We start from the raw sequence: 15,520 nt of genomic DNA on the forward strand, positions 1-15,520 counted from the left end.
GATAAGTACAGTGGAACCTTGGATTACGAGGATAATTTTCCCGAAGCCGGCTTGTATTTCAAAACACTCGTAAACCAAATCATATTTCCCAAAAAAAATAATGTACAGTAAACTCAAATTATTTGTTCCACCGCTAAAAAACTGAGAAAAACTGTTGGCTCAGTTGGGATCACGTGACACTCGATGGCAAAACAAGAAGCGCATGCGTGATACGTGATACTTGGTACTCCTAAACCAAGACTTGTTCGTTTTTTTGAAGTCAAAATTTATTAAAAATCTTTGCTCGTCTTGCAGAACACTCGCAAACCATGTTACTCGCAATCCGAGGTTTCACTGTATATATTAAATAAATCAGTACTCCGGAATTCAAATTTCTCTTCTTTAATGTGTACATACATTGCCACCTGATAAAATAAAATGCAACATTAAAGCAGCAAAATATATTGGGATTTTTTGAGGCTTTAAAGGGAGTTCAGAAACAGAAACTTACAAATTGAGATTTTTAACAAAGAAGTTTTTAATTTGCATTTCGGACTTCGATTAATACGATTTCTTCATCTCTCGTTCGATCCAGTCAACGAACTTGGACACTCGAGCGTACACACCAGGTTTCATTGCATTGGCACAGCCAAGACCCCATGATGTCACTCCCTGAAGAATGAATGTGTTCTGAGCAAAGCATACAAGAGGTCCTCCACTGTCACCCTGAGAAAGAGAGAGAGAGAGAGAGAGAGAGAGAGAGAGAGAGTCACCTATAATGGTCTATAATAGTCTTGCTTAAAGCCACAAAATGCTTCTTTTTATCTTTTGCGTACTTTATTTACCTTGCATTGATACTGATGTGTAAAGGGACTCATGCATCTGCATATGACAAGTCTACTCTTTCTGCAAATTGATTTTACTCATTAAAGGTATCAAGACTAAAATTAGTCAGCCTTTATTAATATATGTTTCGTTTCGTTTTTTTTTTTTTTTAATGGCTTAAAATGCCTGTTGGACATTACAGTCCGTAAAATAAAACATTTAAAATATTTAGTGAACTCATTGTCTAAAAGAAAAAAAAATTAAATTAATTATTAGCTATGTTAACAACTTCCTACTTAAATAAGGATGTCAAACGGTTTAGCCGTGTACTGGTACAGCACATTCAGTGTTCTGGAACATGTTAAAGCTTACACTATAGGTGCTATATAATGTAAAAAGCTCTTCCCTCACCGGCCTCTTATTCTTAGACTAAGGAAGAAGGAAAATCCTTTTTTGTCTTGTCGCAGAGAATGAAAAAAAAAACCGTTCTAACTTTTGTTTGTTTTAAAGAAGGAAGCATTGCAGTGTTTTAACTGTGTATGTGTTGAGACTAATATACTGTACAGTAGATTTGTATTATTGAGATACTACAAAAATAATAACATGAAAGTAAGCACATAATTATAAATCTTTGATTTGTAGCAGAAAATAGAGTTGCAGAAAATGTATGAAAGATTAATAGACCAAAATAGAGCATTCTTCAACACTGTGGTAAAAGCATAAACCAGATAAAAAGGTGTAAAACTAGAAATTCTAATGTTGTAAATGAGGTGGTTTAAAACAGTAAACCGATCATCAGCCATGTCTTTTGTGAGCTTTGTTACCTGACAGCTATCAGTTCCTCCCTCTATGTTTCCTGCACACATCTCGTGGTCCTTCACTCGGTTGTTCAGGTAGGCCGGACGGTTGCACACTTTGTTTTCAATAACCGGGAAGCCGGTCTCCTTCAGAATGCCTTCTCCGCCCGTCCCTGATAAACACATCAGGAAAGAAAGATACCGATCCTGATTGGGTCCACAAAGTCTGCTCATGTAAAGGTTGTTAATCACATGCTGTGAAAGAAGAAGGTATAGTTGATGTGCGTTCTGTACCATCGGTTTCTCCCCAGCCGGTCACGTAGCATTCTGTCCCACTGGGTACGATGTAGTCTTTCTCAGGCAAACACACTGTAGACACTTTATCATTTATAACAGCTGGCCTGAAATAAGGAAAAAAATGCATTTGTGGCTTGTTTAACAATACAATGTGATATAAGAGTATGAACTTACAGTTCTCTACAGTCATTATGTCATTCTGTCTGTCATGTACCGTATTGTGCAAAGGTCTTGAGCCCTCCTAGACTTTCTTGTATTTTTTATGTAATCTTGAGGAATAATTCTCTTTTTTTTTTTTTTTGTCTCTCATTTTCAGCCCAGTCCCCGTATCTATCTGAACATAAAAACATCTAACTTAAGTCCTGACCCAGTGAGAAACAGGTGCAAATGATGACAGATGATCAGGCCGGTGATTATTATACTGCTGATGCTCAATGCTGAGTGGTTGGAACAGATGAGAGGGAAAATGAGGTCGCTGCTGAGGCTGTTACATCAACTACCAGTTTTTAAAATAATTTTTTTAGGCACTTTGCAGTCTGTCGCGATAAGATTTGTTTTAATTTTATTGCCATGTCATCTACATCTGCATAATTGTAATTTATTTAATATAAAGAAATGTATGGGGTTTGAGACTTTTGCACAGCACAACAAATATACCCTAGGGAATACGTAAGACTTTCTTATCACTATGAACAAATTGGAGAAGCAATTTCCTTTACAGGAATGACGTTTTCCCCACAGCTTTTAAGGTCAAACTTTGAAGTAAAATAAATATATATTTTTAAGATTTTATTTTTTTTTGGTCAGTCATTATTGGTGCTCAGTAAACATTTGGAAAGAAGGGTATTAATCTAGCTATAATCTAAGCAGAAGTCAGTAAACATTGTATTTTTCTGATTTTCAGTATTTAACACAAATTTAATGCTGTCGAAAAGTTCCTCACCTTTGCAGCTTGAGTAAAGCGATATCTGCTCCTGACGGCTCCTTTACAATCTTTTCCAGATCATGGATCTGTTTGGATGCCTCAACCGCTTTTTCTGTATAGATTCCCATGTACACTTTGTAGGCAGATGGTCTCATAGATCTGGAGAATGAAAATTAAAATATGACCTCATCAAGACAAGATGTTATAGAGAACCAAACTCTTGATTTCCTATACATCAGGATGCTGTAACTCACCGTTCAAGGCAGTGAGCTGCTGTAAGGACCCACTGCGGGCTAATTAAAGTTCCTCCACAGAAGTGCAAACCGGTGCTGGAACACAGTTAAAGTTAATGCAGTGCAGACATACAGTACAATACAGTAGATGTAGTACATAATTGGTGTAATATGTTCAGAAATTCTTAGAAATTCCTACTTGGTTCTGAGACTGATCTGCCAAGGCCAAGAGTGAGCTTTGGAGATGCATCCTCCGACAATCCGGCCAAAGCAGCGTCTTGGTTTTATTGCCGGCGAGCCGCATTTTGGTCTTTCTGTTCGGAAAAGGGTTATTTAAAACTCTTGCCATGCTGAGAAGCCATGACATCACCATGTCAGGTAGAGAAATGACAGTTCATACCACAGTCTGGAATCTGACAGTGGTCCCACTTCTTTGAGGGATCCGTAGTGTAACACCAAGGTCCGTTTGGGTCGTTATCAGGATTTCTGCAATTCTAGACATTAAAAAGATATTAGAATGTTATTTAAATATAGAACATATTGAAACACTTTACTTTAGAGTCTTAAACCTTCAGTTAAGCCCTCAATTGCACCTGTCATTAACACAAAAAAAGCATTTCTAATGGTTTTCCTTTAAGAGACATCCGGGGTCATAAAGCATGGTTTTGTCAATCTTGTCCACCTCAAGACTTTGGCCATCATAGGTATGTGATAAGACATTGTCATTGCTAAATTTGCATTAGTATTGTATTAATACTATTAGTATGGAAATATCATCAGAAATAATACGCATGACTCTAACGTTACAGTGTCATGTCATTGAAACAGGAATTTATAAAAATGTCCCGATAGTAGTACAGATGTTTATACTGAACGTACAGTGCAATAACATAAATATATGCAGCAGCATGACACTGACATAAGTACTTATCCTAAAAGTACAGCGCCATTAGTATTCATACTGACATTACTATGTCACGACACTGATATAAACATTCATATTGACATTACAGTGTCATGACATTACTTTAGGTATTCATACTGATGTTGTGACTATTCATAAATATCTAATGAATCCTTCAAATAAAGTGTGTTTCTTTTTTGTGCTTGAAAAAAGTCTTTATGAACAATTTCATATCTGACAACAATCTATATTTTTCATAGACCCTATTTATCACTACCATAACTGTTTTGAAATTGCTGTATTCTGTACAGTAGGTTTATGCCATTTTTTTTAGGAGATTAAGAGTTAACCTAAGGACTATGGAACAGTGAAAAATTATATCGATGCATTCCGAAAAAGTACTGTTGTTTGTGTTCTACTTAACACATAATTATTAATAAATTCTTGGCACATTTTTATATATTTTTTTGCTTTATGACTTACATTAGAGTCCAGACCCTTGTTAGGGTGGGATGAAGGTTTAAAGGTGGTACTGTGGGGGGTTGTTGCACTCCACGCTTGGCAGGTCACTCCTGCTGCCGTCTTCGATACCGGACCTCGATAATCTGCTCCGTTGCCGATCTTGCAATCTTGTTTTATTTATTTATTCATTTTTAAAGCAAACCACAAGCAGTGTTGGAAATCAAATTCAATAGCAGATTGGGCAAAACAATGGTTCTTCAATTAAGGGGAAAAATTTGTACTCCCTTGGACTGAATTCAATGAATTTTACATTTAAGAACCATGACTGACGCAAAAATTTACATTTATGGAATTAAGCTGATGCTTTTATACATCTGAGCAGTTAAGGGGTTTCATGATGACAGACCTGTGGCTTCTGAAACAATCGGGTCCTTCGCTGTTTGGGTCGGCAGGCGTTCCTCCGTGATGACTGGGACCTCAGGACGACTGGGCTGGGATGTGCTACCACAACGGTCTATCCTACAGTACTCCCAGCGCATACTGGGGTCAGTGGTGAAGCACCATGGAGCGGTGTCACCATCAGGGTTCCTGCACAGGTTTCTTCTCAAGTCTCTGTGTGTTCAATGGGAAATATGGTTTTGAACATACTGTACAGTATAGTCGTAAGTTGTTGTTACAAGGCTAAACAGACACAACTAAACTGCTAAGCCATCCCCACAAATCACATGCCTAGGATAAAGCAGCTAAATGTTAATGTTTTTACATACTGCCATTTACCTTTTTTTAATTTAACACATGTTGAAATTGTAAAATAGTGGTAATACAGTGCATCCGGAATAGTGTTCACAGTGCATCACTTTTTCCACATTTTATGTCACAGCCTTATTCTAAAATGGATTAAATTAATTTTCCCCCCCAGAATTCTACACACAACACCCCATAATGACAACATGAAAAAAGTTTACTTGAGATTTTTGCAAAAAAAAGTCAGAGCTTCAGAGGTCCTCTGTATCAGGCCTGCATGGTAGAGTGGCCAGAGTTTCTCATCAGACCTGAGAATTTAGTTTCTCATAGTCTGAGAGTCCTTCAGGTGCCTTTTGCCAAACTCCAGATGGGCTGCCATGTGCCTTTTACTAAGCAGTAGCTTCTGCCTGGCCACACTACCATATAGGCCTGATTGGTGGATTGCTGCAGAGATGGTCGCCCTTCCGGAAGGTTCTCCTCTCTTCACAGATGACCTCTGGAGCTCTGACAGAGTGACCATCGGGTTCTCCCTGACTAAGGCCCTTCTCCCCCGATCGCTCAGTTTAGATGGCCGGCCAGCTCTAGGAAGAGTCCTGGTGGTTTCGAACTTCTTCCACTTACGGATGATGGAGGCCACTGTGCTCATTGGGATCTTCAAAGCAGCAGAATTATTTCTGTAACCTTCCCCAGATTTGTGCCTCAGGACACGGAGGTCTACAGACAATTCCTTTGACTTTATGCTTTGTTTGTGCTCTGACATGAACTGTTAACTGTGGGACCTTATATAGACAGGTGTGTGCCTTTCCAAACTCCAATTAAGCTGCAGAAACATCAAGGATGATCAGGGGAAACAGGATGCACCTGAGCTCAATTTTGAGCTTCATGGCAAAGGCTGTGAATACTTATGTACATGTGCTTTTAAATTATTATTATTTTTTTTTAATAAAGTTGCGAAAATCTCAGGTAAACCTTTTTCATGTTGTCGTTATGGGGTGTTGTGTGTAGAATCCTGAGGAAAAAAATGAATTTAATCCATTTTAGAATAAGGCTGTGACATAAAATGTGGAAAAAGTGATGCGCTGTGAATACCTTCCGGCTGCACTGTATTTTACAATCAGTTTAACTGGATATTTTCTTTTAAAAGAGCGATCTAAGTAGAACCCTTTTAAATAACCCTATCCTTTAACATTATGTATTTGTGGTTTTTGAAAAGGTTTTAATCTTTTCGGTTGTTCCTAAGCCTTACGCGTTGGGGAAAGCCTGTGGTGTCTTTGTGTGTTTATGAGGCTCCATAGAGCTCCAGAACTGGCACTTCTTCCCACTGATGGTCTCTGACATGACTCCACGGTACGAGCTGCCATCTCCTGTGTAACAGTCCTCAGCTGGAGCAATAACTGGCTCATCTGTAAAAACATTTACAATAAATAAAGAATATTAAAATATCTGTGAAGGGAGGAAATGAACCAGGCTGTTTGCAAGGCTGACCGGGGCGTGGCTCGTCACCACAGGTTGGTATGTTGCAGTACTCCCAGCGGGTTTCTGGGTCGGTGGTGTAACACCAGGGACTTCTCTCATTGTCAGGGTTTCTGCAGTAGTTGTTATTCAGACCCCTGCAATAGACAGAAGTGAATGTACAAAACAGTACAGTGGGATTTAGAGGGTTTGGTTCATTTCACAATTGTGGTGCAGTTTAGCGACTGTTACCTTTTTTTTTTTTTAAGGATTTAAGAAAACATGCATTTAACCATCTCAGGAAATAAAATGTAACTTTTTACAAGCGTTCTTTGTTGCTTTGCATAGGAAAAAGCAACGGCATTAAAAGACATAGATATATAAAAATGTATATAAATAAGTTTAATTAACACAACAATTGACGCACAGCTTCACAGTGCAGTAAGTTTGGTCCGTTGGGTTTTGCATAACAAAAAGTAATCACCTCCAAAAGTATTGGAATATTTAGGATGACTCTTTTTTTTTTTTTTTTTTTTGGAAATCTAGTGACAGACTTGGCCAGAGTAAAACCGATCACTGATTTCCCTTGACTTTGTTGTGTTGGCAAAGTGTTTTAAGTCGTTGCCTTGCTCCATGATGAACTTCAATTAATTAGATTTGATTTTAGACTTTAGATTAGATGTTTTGGATCATGAGCAGATTCATGCTTTCTGAATCCATGCTTTGGCATTTCCATCACTTTGGAAGGGGTTATACTGTTCACCCCTGTTCTGTTGAGCTTGATGATGTCATTGTTTACAGTTATTTCTTCATACCTTTCACACTCATGAACTGTGAACTTTTTTTCTGGCTAACCTGTTCTATGTCTAGTTATTAGTAGACCAGATCCAAATTATTGTATTTGCTAGGCCCTATACTTGAGCAATAGCTGTAATTGATTTTCCTCTTCTCTTGCTTTTCTCCCATAGACAGCTGTGTGGCCTTTGCGTTGGTTTATCCTTTTTAACAGATGTAGTATTTACAGGCAAATCCTAGAGCTCAAACCCAGAGCAGACATTTAGAGTGCTTAATTGCTTAAATAATTGATTTAACAGTGCACATTTAAGCAATAAGAAAAAAACCCTCTTAATTACATGTCCCAATATTATTGATCACTTGAATAATACCTGGTTTAAAGCAAAAGCTTCCATGTTCTGAGCCTTTTAAGACATTTGAGTGTAAATATCTGGAAATTTTGATCTATCAGCTCATGTTTGTCTTTTGATCTTGCTGTTCCAATACTTTCAGAAGGGGGTGTTTATCAAAACTTACCGGACAGTGCTCTCTGATTCTCCTACACACGATTGTACATGGAGTTATAAATATTAGATGTTTTTAAACTATTGCCATAGAGGAACTTGGAAGCAAACGACTAGATGAAACCACTTTTATCTCTAAGTCTTAGACTAAACCTAGACTCATTTAAATTATAAACTGTTCCTGTAATTGATGACAGATTATTTACGCTTATCATGGGTAATTACGCATTGTTCCTCACTTGCACGGGTAGTTCTCTGGTGTTCTTGAATGCTTATGAGGAACCTGAGATGACCATGTTTGGCATGTTTTCCCTGATATGGTCACAGCAATTTTGCCTCTGTATGAGTTCCCGTCTCCTGTAGCGCAAGTCAACTCTGGTTCGGTGGTTGGAGGTTGGGATGCTGTGGGGTTTAAAAGACACATACAATTTAGTGAATTAATTTAGAAGGCTCTCAGTCTGATATCAATAAACATCTCTCAGTCCTGTTTAATTGGTTCTGTAATGGGTGGGTTAGATATCCGAGGGCGACCGTATAGGAGCTTACTGCAGCGAGGGACGGAGCAGTAATCCCAGCGTTTGGTTGAATTCGTGGTGAAACACCAAGGTCTGGGTTCCCCGTCTGGATTTCTGCAGTAGTTCTCCTCCAGGTACTTGTCAGGAAGACTATGCACACAAATAGCAATATATTAATGGGTATAAATGTAATATCTTATTACATAATACAGGGATTTCAGCATGCTGCATCTTTTATACCTCAATTATTATATTATTTTTTTTAAGAGTATTGTATTGCTTATTTACAGTTTTTGCTGCTGTTTTGATTGACACAACCTTGTCTTTTTGGCTTCATGGGTAGATTTTCATGTTTTGCTTTTAGATGTCTTTATATAAAAGGGATTTTAAACATATTATCTACTAGGGAAAGCCTTCTGCTTTCTTACTGTTCAAATGCTCTACAATATATAGCTACAGTATGCTGTATTTACACAACTTTCCATACTTTTGAATCATTTATTGCTTAACGTTTACTAATAAGAGTAAGAATGAAGAGTATGAATTCACGTATCTGTATTTTATTTGAGTAGTTTCATTAGTGGATACTTTATTTTTTCTCTACTACATCCTACATGAAATATGTACTTCACATAAACATTGTGTTAAAGTGGAGGACTTCTACTTTTACTTATGTAATATTTTACCTAGGGTGTCTCTACTTCTACTAAAATGAAGGATTTGTCTACAGTACTTTGCTGTACTGTAATTAGCACAAGTAATTTAATGAAGTTCTGCCACTTCTATAATCATAAGGATAAAATAAAGTGCTGAATCAATTTTTTTGATTAGTTCTGTTTTTTTTACTTGTAAAAGATATTTTATTTTAGTATAACTTGATGTGCCATTAAAAAATCTATCGCATCCTTATGACCCCCCATGATTAATTAATTAATGCATAATAAAAATCTTACACCGAGGGAATGTATCCATGATTATGGGGTTTTTGGGAGTCCCAGCGCTGACAGGTGAATCCTCCCTCAGTTTCGGAAATCTTCCCTCTGTAGTTTTCTCCACTACAGTACATGCATTCCTCTGTAGACATACAAGGGCACATGATGAAAAAAAAAAAAAATCAATCCAGTCTTACAGAATCAAAAAGCATGCAAATTATCATTTTTTTATTTGGTTATTTGACGTTTTTTTTTTTTTATTATTTTTATTTTATTTTTATGTTTATATTATTCTATTTTTATATTTTTATTTTATTTTAATTACTTTATTATTATTTTTTTATTTAAATCTTCTCTACCATCTTTATATGTCTTCTTAAATCTTTATTTTCATCAGGAGTTTGTTCTGTAATGAAAGAGAATTTCCCCACGGGAATCAATAAAGTAATTCTGATTCTGATTCTATCTGTTACATCAAGGTTCTGACATCTAGAGGAAGTTCTTTCCACCAGCTACAGTAGGTGACAGAATAGCATACAGTAAAGTCTAGATGTATGTCTTCCTCGATCTCTGAGAGATGGTGGGACCACTCGAGCAGTGCTGGAGGATCGGAAGGAATGTGGTGCAGTGCGGGGTGTGATTAGAGTGGAGAAGTAAGACGTTGTTGGACTGTTTCAGCTTTGTAGTCAAGTGTATCAGTGTTTTGATTTTAATGTGGGCAGCTACAGGAAGACAGTGAGAAGTAGGGTGGAGAACTTGAGAAGGTATCAGCGGATGCTGTAACTTGGCGCTAACTTGCAGAAACTGTACTCACAATCATTCATCAACACCACTTGCACATTACAGGAACTCGACTGGGAGTTTAGTCACATCACCATACAGTCCTGGCCTCACTCCAAGACATTTCTACATGTTAAGGCCATTAAAGGAGTTCCTGGGAGGCCAGCGTTTCGGACAGTGTTTCAGGCAGTCTGATCACGACTCTGATCGGCGTACTGAGAAAACGTTCTACCTTGACGGTGTCCAAGCAGTAGTGAAACACTGGGATAGGTGCATTAGTCTAGCAGGGGATTACGTATATGAAGAAATTTAACTCTCATAACTGTGTTCTGTTGTTCTATACAAACAAAAGTCATGCCTCTTGTATAAAGCTCAGTCTAATTGTAAATCATTGATGTTTACCTGATTATTCATAAGAGATCTTCGATTTGTCTTGCTTGCTTTAATGTGTATGACCTGCTGGACTGGGCCAAATGTTTAAGGTTCTGCATTAGTGAGCAGAAGGTTGAGGGTTCAAGTCCCAGCCCCAAGCTGCCAGTGTTGAGCTTTATCTGCTCTGACCCCAGCTCATTCATCTTCTATACTGCTTTATCCTGTATTCAGGGTCACGGGGACCTGTAGCCTATTCCAGGAGTCTTAGGGCATGAGGCAGGGGACACCCTGGACAGGGTGCCAATCCATCACTGGGCGCACACACACATTGCACTATGGGCAATTTTGGGAACGCCAATTAGCCTAACCTGCATATCTTTGGACTGTGGGAGGAAACCCGAGTACCCGGTGGAAACCCACCAAGCACAGGGATAACATGCAAACTCCATGCACACAGAGACGGGAATCGTGTCTGAACCCTGGAGGCGACAGAGCTAACCACTACACCACCATGCCGCACTTCCCAAACTAATATGCGAAAAAATTCACTGTGCAGTAAGATACATGTGACAAAAATGTAAGCCTTAATGTTAATATTGTTGGACAGACCCTTTCTGTCCCTTTTCTTTCTAAACTTGTTTTGATCTGATTATTCGGTGTATGCCTATGACTGCGTATGACTCTCTGATTTTGATGGGATTGTGTGATTAGACCTCATGCATATAGATCCTAACACCTTGACTGAGTCAGTTAAGTCGTACCATTGCAGCTTGGGATGTCACAGTTCTCCCATCTATTGTTCAGGTCCATGGTGTAGCACCAGGGGCCATTTTTGTCTCCATCTGGGTTTCGACAGTAATTGGACTCCAAGTCAGCCTTTGGATGTGTCTTTGGGGTGATGCTACAAGGACAGCGTGGTTAACTTTTAAAATCATATTCATAATTGGGTATTGTATAAACATTATGACTTCTGTAACACATACTTTGGCTTGTGAGGGAATGAACTTTCCCAGCGCTGACACATTGTTCCTGATTTTGTCCTTGTCTTTGTCCCTCTGTAGTCGTTACCAATGCCGTTCAGACATTCAAGTAAATAATCTGGATGGAAGAAACATGCATTGTGTGAAATCTAGAATTTTGAAGAAAAAAAAAGACTCAAAAATTTACAACAATCCAGTATATAATAGTGATTAATATAAAGCTTGTGATGTGCCGCTGCACTACGCTCAGAGCTGGTGTTTGGGAAAAATAACCAACACCTTCTGACCAATCAGAATCCAGAATTCACCATCAAATTCATAACATTATGTATAATAACCAGGGCTCGATTTGTGGGGGGTGCGGGGGGGTGCAGGGGGAATGCCATCCCCCGTGTTGAAAAAAACGAAAAAAAACTCTTCCCCTCTGTAAAAACCACCATCCCTCTTACCATCCTCTTCAGATTAATAATGCAACCGTGTATTATGTAAAATTTGTCATGAAAATTAAATATTAAAACTCTCTACATATGATCATCTATGAACTATAAATAATGATGATTAGCCAATCAGAATTCAGTATTGTGACGCGCTGCTCACAAGCTCACGCATCTAGTTAGCGTCATTTTTCGCGCTGTTCGCATTTTCGCAACGGCCAAGAAAACAAATCCTCTCAGCTGAGACGCGATGAAAACAAAGGATTCAGTTTAACATGGGAGTTTTCAAATGTCTGACAGCTTTAATGATTGTAAAAGATGAGTTCTTTACCCAAGTTGTGTCATTTTTAGTTCAGTTTTTTTCATCAGGCCACAGCAATATTAAATTAAATTATTTAATTACTAATGTGTATGTAGCTTTTTATTCTACTCGTATAATCCTCGATTGAAGCTATGGAAAGAATCAAATGGTAGTTTTGACAGTTGCACGTTGATTTTCAAACTTACATTTTGTTAAAACAACTTTCTCTTTAGAATTTGACATATTTTGCAATCATTTCATATGATTAGTTGCCCCTAATAAATACTAGATAACACCACACCCCTTGAATATTTTATAATGTTTTTTTTTTTTTTTTTACAATTTAACCGCTGCCAATAACTTTAAATTGTATAAGTTCAAAAGGTTATCAATTGACTTAAAATATCATTTTAATATATTGTTATATATTATGAGCGGCTTTTATAAAAATTTAATTTTGACTCAGATTTATGAGAAAATTATAATTCAGTTCATTATGCTTAAAAGTTTGTACATTTAAATTACTAACATATTTATATTCAAAATTCAAAAAAGTCAAAATTAAATTTTTATAAAAGCGCTCATAATTTTTTATACTTTGCACAACATTTGTTGATTCCTATGCTTAGATTTACATGTATATTTAAAGAAAAAAAAATATATATAAACAAATATTATAAAAAATAAACAAAGTGAGCTCTTAGAAAGAAAGAAAATACCAATAGAGAAGTCACCATTATATATAATCTGTTTCACCCCCCCCCCCTTTTTTTGTTTGTTTTTATAAATGACATATTTATAAGAGAAAAGATTGTTCTTTTAAAGTACTGATGTTTAAATTCATCTAAATGCAAAACATTACAGTTACAAAAAAAATATTATAATTCATATCATTTAAAAGAATTCCAAAAAAACAAACCCAAGTCCTAACTAAACCATATTAATGTGTGCTTTATCTCTCGACTACACGTACCTTTCTTCTCAAACAGAGCTGTGCTCATTCTCCGATACACCGGCTGTATCTTAGAGTTGGCTGGTATCGTTATGCAGTCTTGATCTTTTTCGATGAATACAAAAGACCTGATGAAGAGAAATCAGCACCGATTTAACTATCAGCACTACCTTGAGCAGGTCATAAAATGAATAAAATATAAATCAAGTTCAACGTTTATTTGTCATCAACACAATTATACACAGTACACCGTGGTGCAGTAAGTAAGTGTGTGTTACCTGCATGTGAACAGTGTTTCTGCATTGCACCTTAGTGCGCATTGTTCTGCTGATGTTGCTGGGTACTGCCTTTTTTGCAGCGAGATAATCCAAGCGCCGTCGGTTTTAGTGTACGCATCTAAAACTGTGAACAAAAACAAAAGATCATGACGAGTCTACATTAGTCAGACTGCTGGTAATCATTAATAGACTGATTTTCTCTAATGGAACCATGGAGGCCAAAGGTGACAAATTTGATTTAAATCCTTTTTTTATAAATGTGGTAGGACGTCCGGTCAACATTTACACACACTACAGGTGATTTGGGAACAAGTCTTTGGACTGTAGAAGAAAACCTACCAAGTGTAGGGAGAACATGGAAACTTCATGCACACAGCCCCCGAGGCACGAAGGGTTACCCTAACCCTAACTCTAAACCTAACCCTAACCTGAACCCCTGAGATAAATCATGTGGATGAAGAGCAGTAATTAAAGTTAATGCTCACATCAAACATCGGAATGGGAAATACATGATCTCTTTGATGGCATTGTCAGCATCGTACCACTCTTGGTACAAGTTCTAGTGTTTCAAGTGGTTCTGAGTATAAGGATCTCCTAAGATTTTTAAGCGGAACAGTTTGTAGACAGACATTCAGAAAAGAGTTTGGGTTCACGATGATAGCAGGGTTATAGTACGTAATAGTATAGTAACTAATATAATAACCACACTTACAACTGCGGTGAACAGAAAAGCATCGCAAAACATTAAAAATGCCAGACCTCGAGACAGCAACACAAGAAGGCACAATATAACAGGATCAGGAACTTGAGGCTACATTAAGGACAGGCATTTAAAGTTTGAAGCCTAATTGAATACCTGCATTCAAGTTGAATTTTGATGATGAGTGTTGACTTTGATATCCACTGGATAGTTTATCTCATACCCATGCCTATCTCGTAGCTGCTAATCTGATAGCTTCCATATATACCGACTCATCAGTTTGTTAGTGATGTGTGCACTGGTTTATCTCTGTGTACGGGTTTACAACTGACAAATCAGAAAAAAGTATATGATTGTTTTTTTTTTTTGTTAGTTGGCTATAAATAAACACAATGTTAAGTTAAAATGTATTCACTCCGTAGTAAGACCCTACGTGCACGATAAAACCGTTGTACTTTATGTTACATAAAAGTTTAAAAATCTATTCAATTATAAATTAAGTTATTTCATTCGATTAAACTTCCAGATAAAAGAAAAAAAAAAACGTAAAACAGGAGGCAGAGTGGTTTAGGGAAGGATAGCGATGTAGAGTTCCAAATATTAAATGATGTCATACACATTACGTTTTTTGATCTATTAACTTTTATTTCATTAACACTTTTGAAGAATTAATATGGCTGATTTTTTTTTAATCATACCTGAGCTCTGGGTCTGAACTTTAAGGACACCTGTTGAAGATAGAAGATATTAGTTTTACACATTTAGACTGTTTAATAAGCAGAACAAATAAATACAATATATATTGTAAATTATATACACTGTACATTATATACACTGTACATTATATACATTGTACATTTTATATATGCTAGTTCAGCTTGATTAACTATATATAAACCTTTTTTTAATTACTGAACAATGAAATACATGAGTTGTAACATATTGTGAGCAGCACATAGTTTAAGAATTATTATTATTATTATTAGTAGTAGTAGTAGTCTTAGTAGTAATAGTAGACAACAGTCTCACCTGCATAAAGGAAAATACAGAGAATCACAGTTGCTTTGTGGACGTCCATGCTGTACCACTAACACACACTGATTCCAGAGCAGATTTTGTCTCGTAGTCCGTGTCAATAAGACAAATAATCATCGGTCAATCATTTTCCTAACAAGGACATAGAACAGAGTTCATGTTGTGTTTGCCGGACCTACATTTACTGTTTGTGATCACATTGTATCTTTCAGTTGTATATATGTGTACATACATTTATATAATCTTGTGTCTGAATACTGTTTATTATTTATTTATTTATTTATTTATTTATTTATTTATTTTCATTATCATGTTGCTGATATTT

The 15,520-nt window shown here is 36.9% G+C and overlaps 1 protein-coding gene across 1 annotated transcript; it reads right to left on the reverse strand.

Annotated features, from left to right (window-relative positions):
* Positions 1–365: 365 nt before the first annotated feature.
* On the reverse strand, positions 366–15,279 carry plg (plasminogen). The gene is made up of 20 exons (XM_053488557.1): positions 15,190–15,279; positions 14,859–14,888; positions 13,461–13,584; positions 13,204–13,310; positions 11,499–11,613; positions 11,277–11,416; positions 9,385–9,505; positions 8,463–8,581; positions 8,156–8,318; positions 6,652–6,776; positions 6,413–6,569; positions 4,829–5,034; positions 4,444–4,589; positions 3,457–3,550; positions 3,256–3,370; positions 3,078–3,152; positions 2,842–2,982; positions 1,896–2,002; positions 1,629–1,774; positions 366–705 (listed from the first exon to the last, which is right to left on the reverse strand). Exons 1-20 carry the CDS (start codon positions 15,236–15,238, stop codon positions 541–543), a joined length of 2,445 nt encoding a protein of 814 aa, XP_053344532.1. The 5' UTR covers positions 15,239–15,279; the 3' UTR covers positions 366–540.
* Between the last annotated feature and the right edge of the window lie 241 nt (positions 15,280–15,520).

The sequence above is a fragment of the Clarias gariepinus genome, chromosome 27 (genome assembly GCF_024256425.1).
Source record: "Clarias gariepinus isolate MV-2021 ecotype Netherlands chromosome 27, CGAR_prim_01v2, whole genome shotgun sequence".
Taxonomy (NCBI): domain Eukaryota; kingdom Metazoa; phylum Chordata; class Actinopteri; order Siluriformes; family Clariidae; genus Clarias; species Clarias gariepinus.

Bases quoted from the DNA above. Each gene is read 5' to 3' on its own strand.
- plg (XM_053488557.1), bottom strand. From the start codon at position 15,238: ATGGACGTCCACAAAGCAACTGTGATTCTCTGTATTTTCCTTTATGCA. The intron at 6,777-8,155 runs GTGAGGAACAAT...TGTCTATTGCAG, and splicing joins CCAGAGAACTACCCGTGCAA to GGGTCTGAATAACAACTACT. The intron at 6,570-6,651 runs GTCAGCCTTGCA...ATGTTTTTACAG, and splicing joins TGGTGACGAGCCACGCCCCG to ATGAGCCAGTTATTGCTCCA.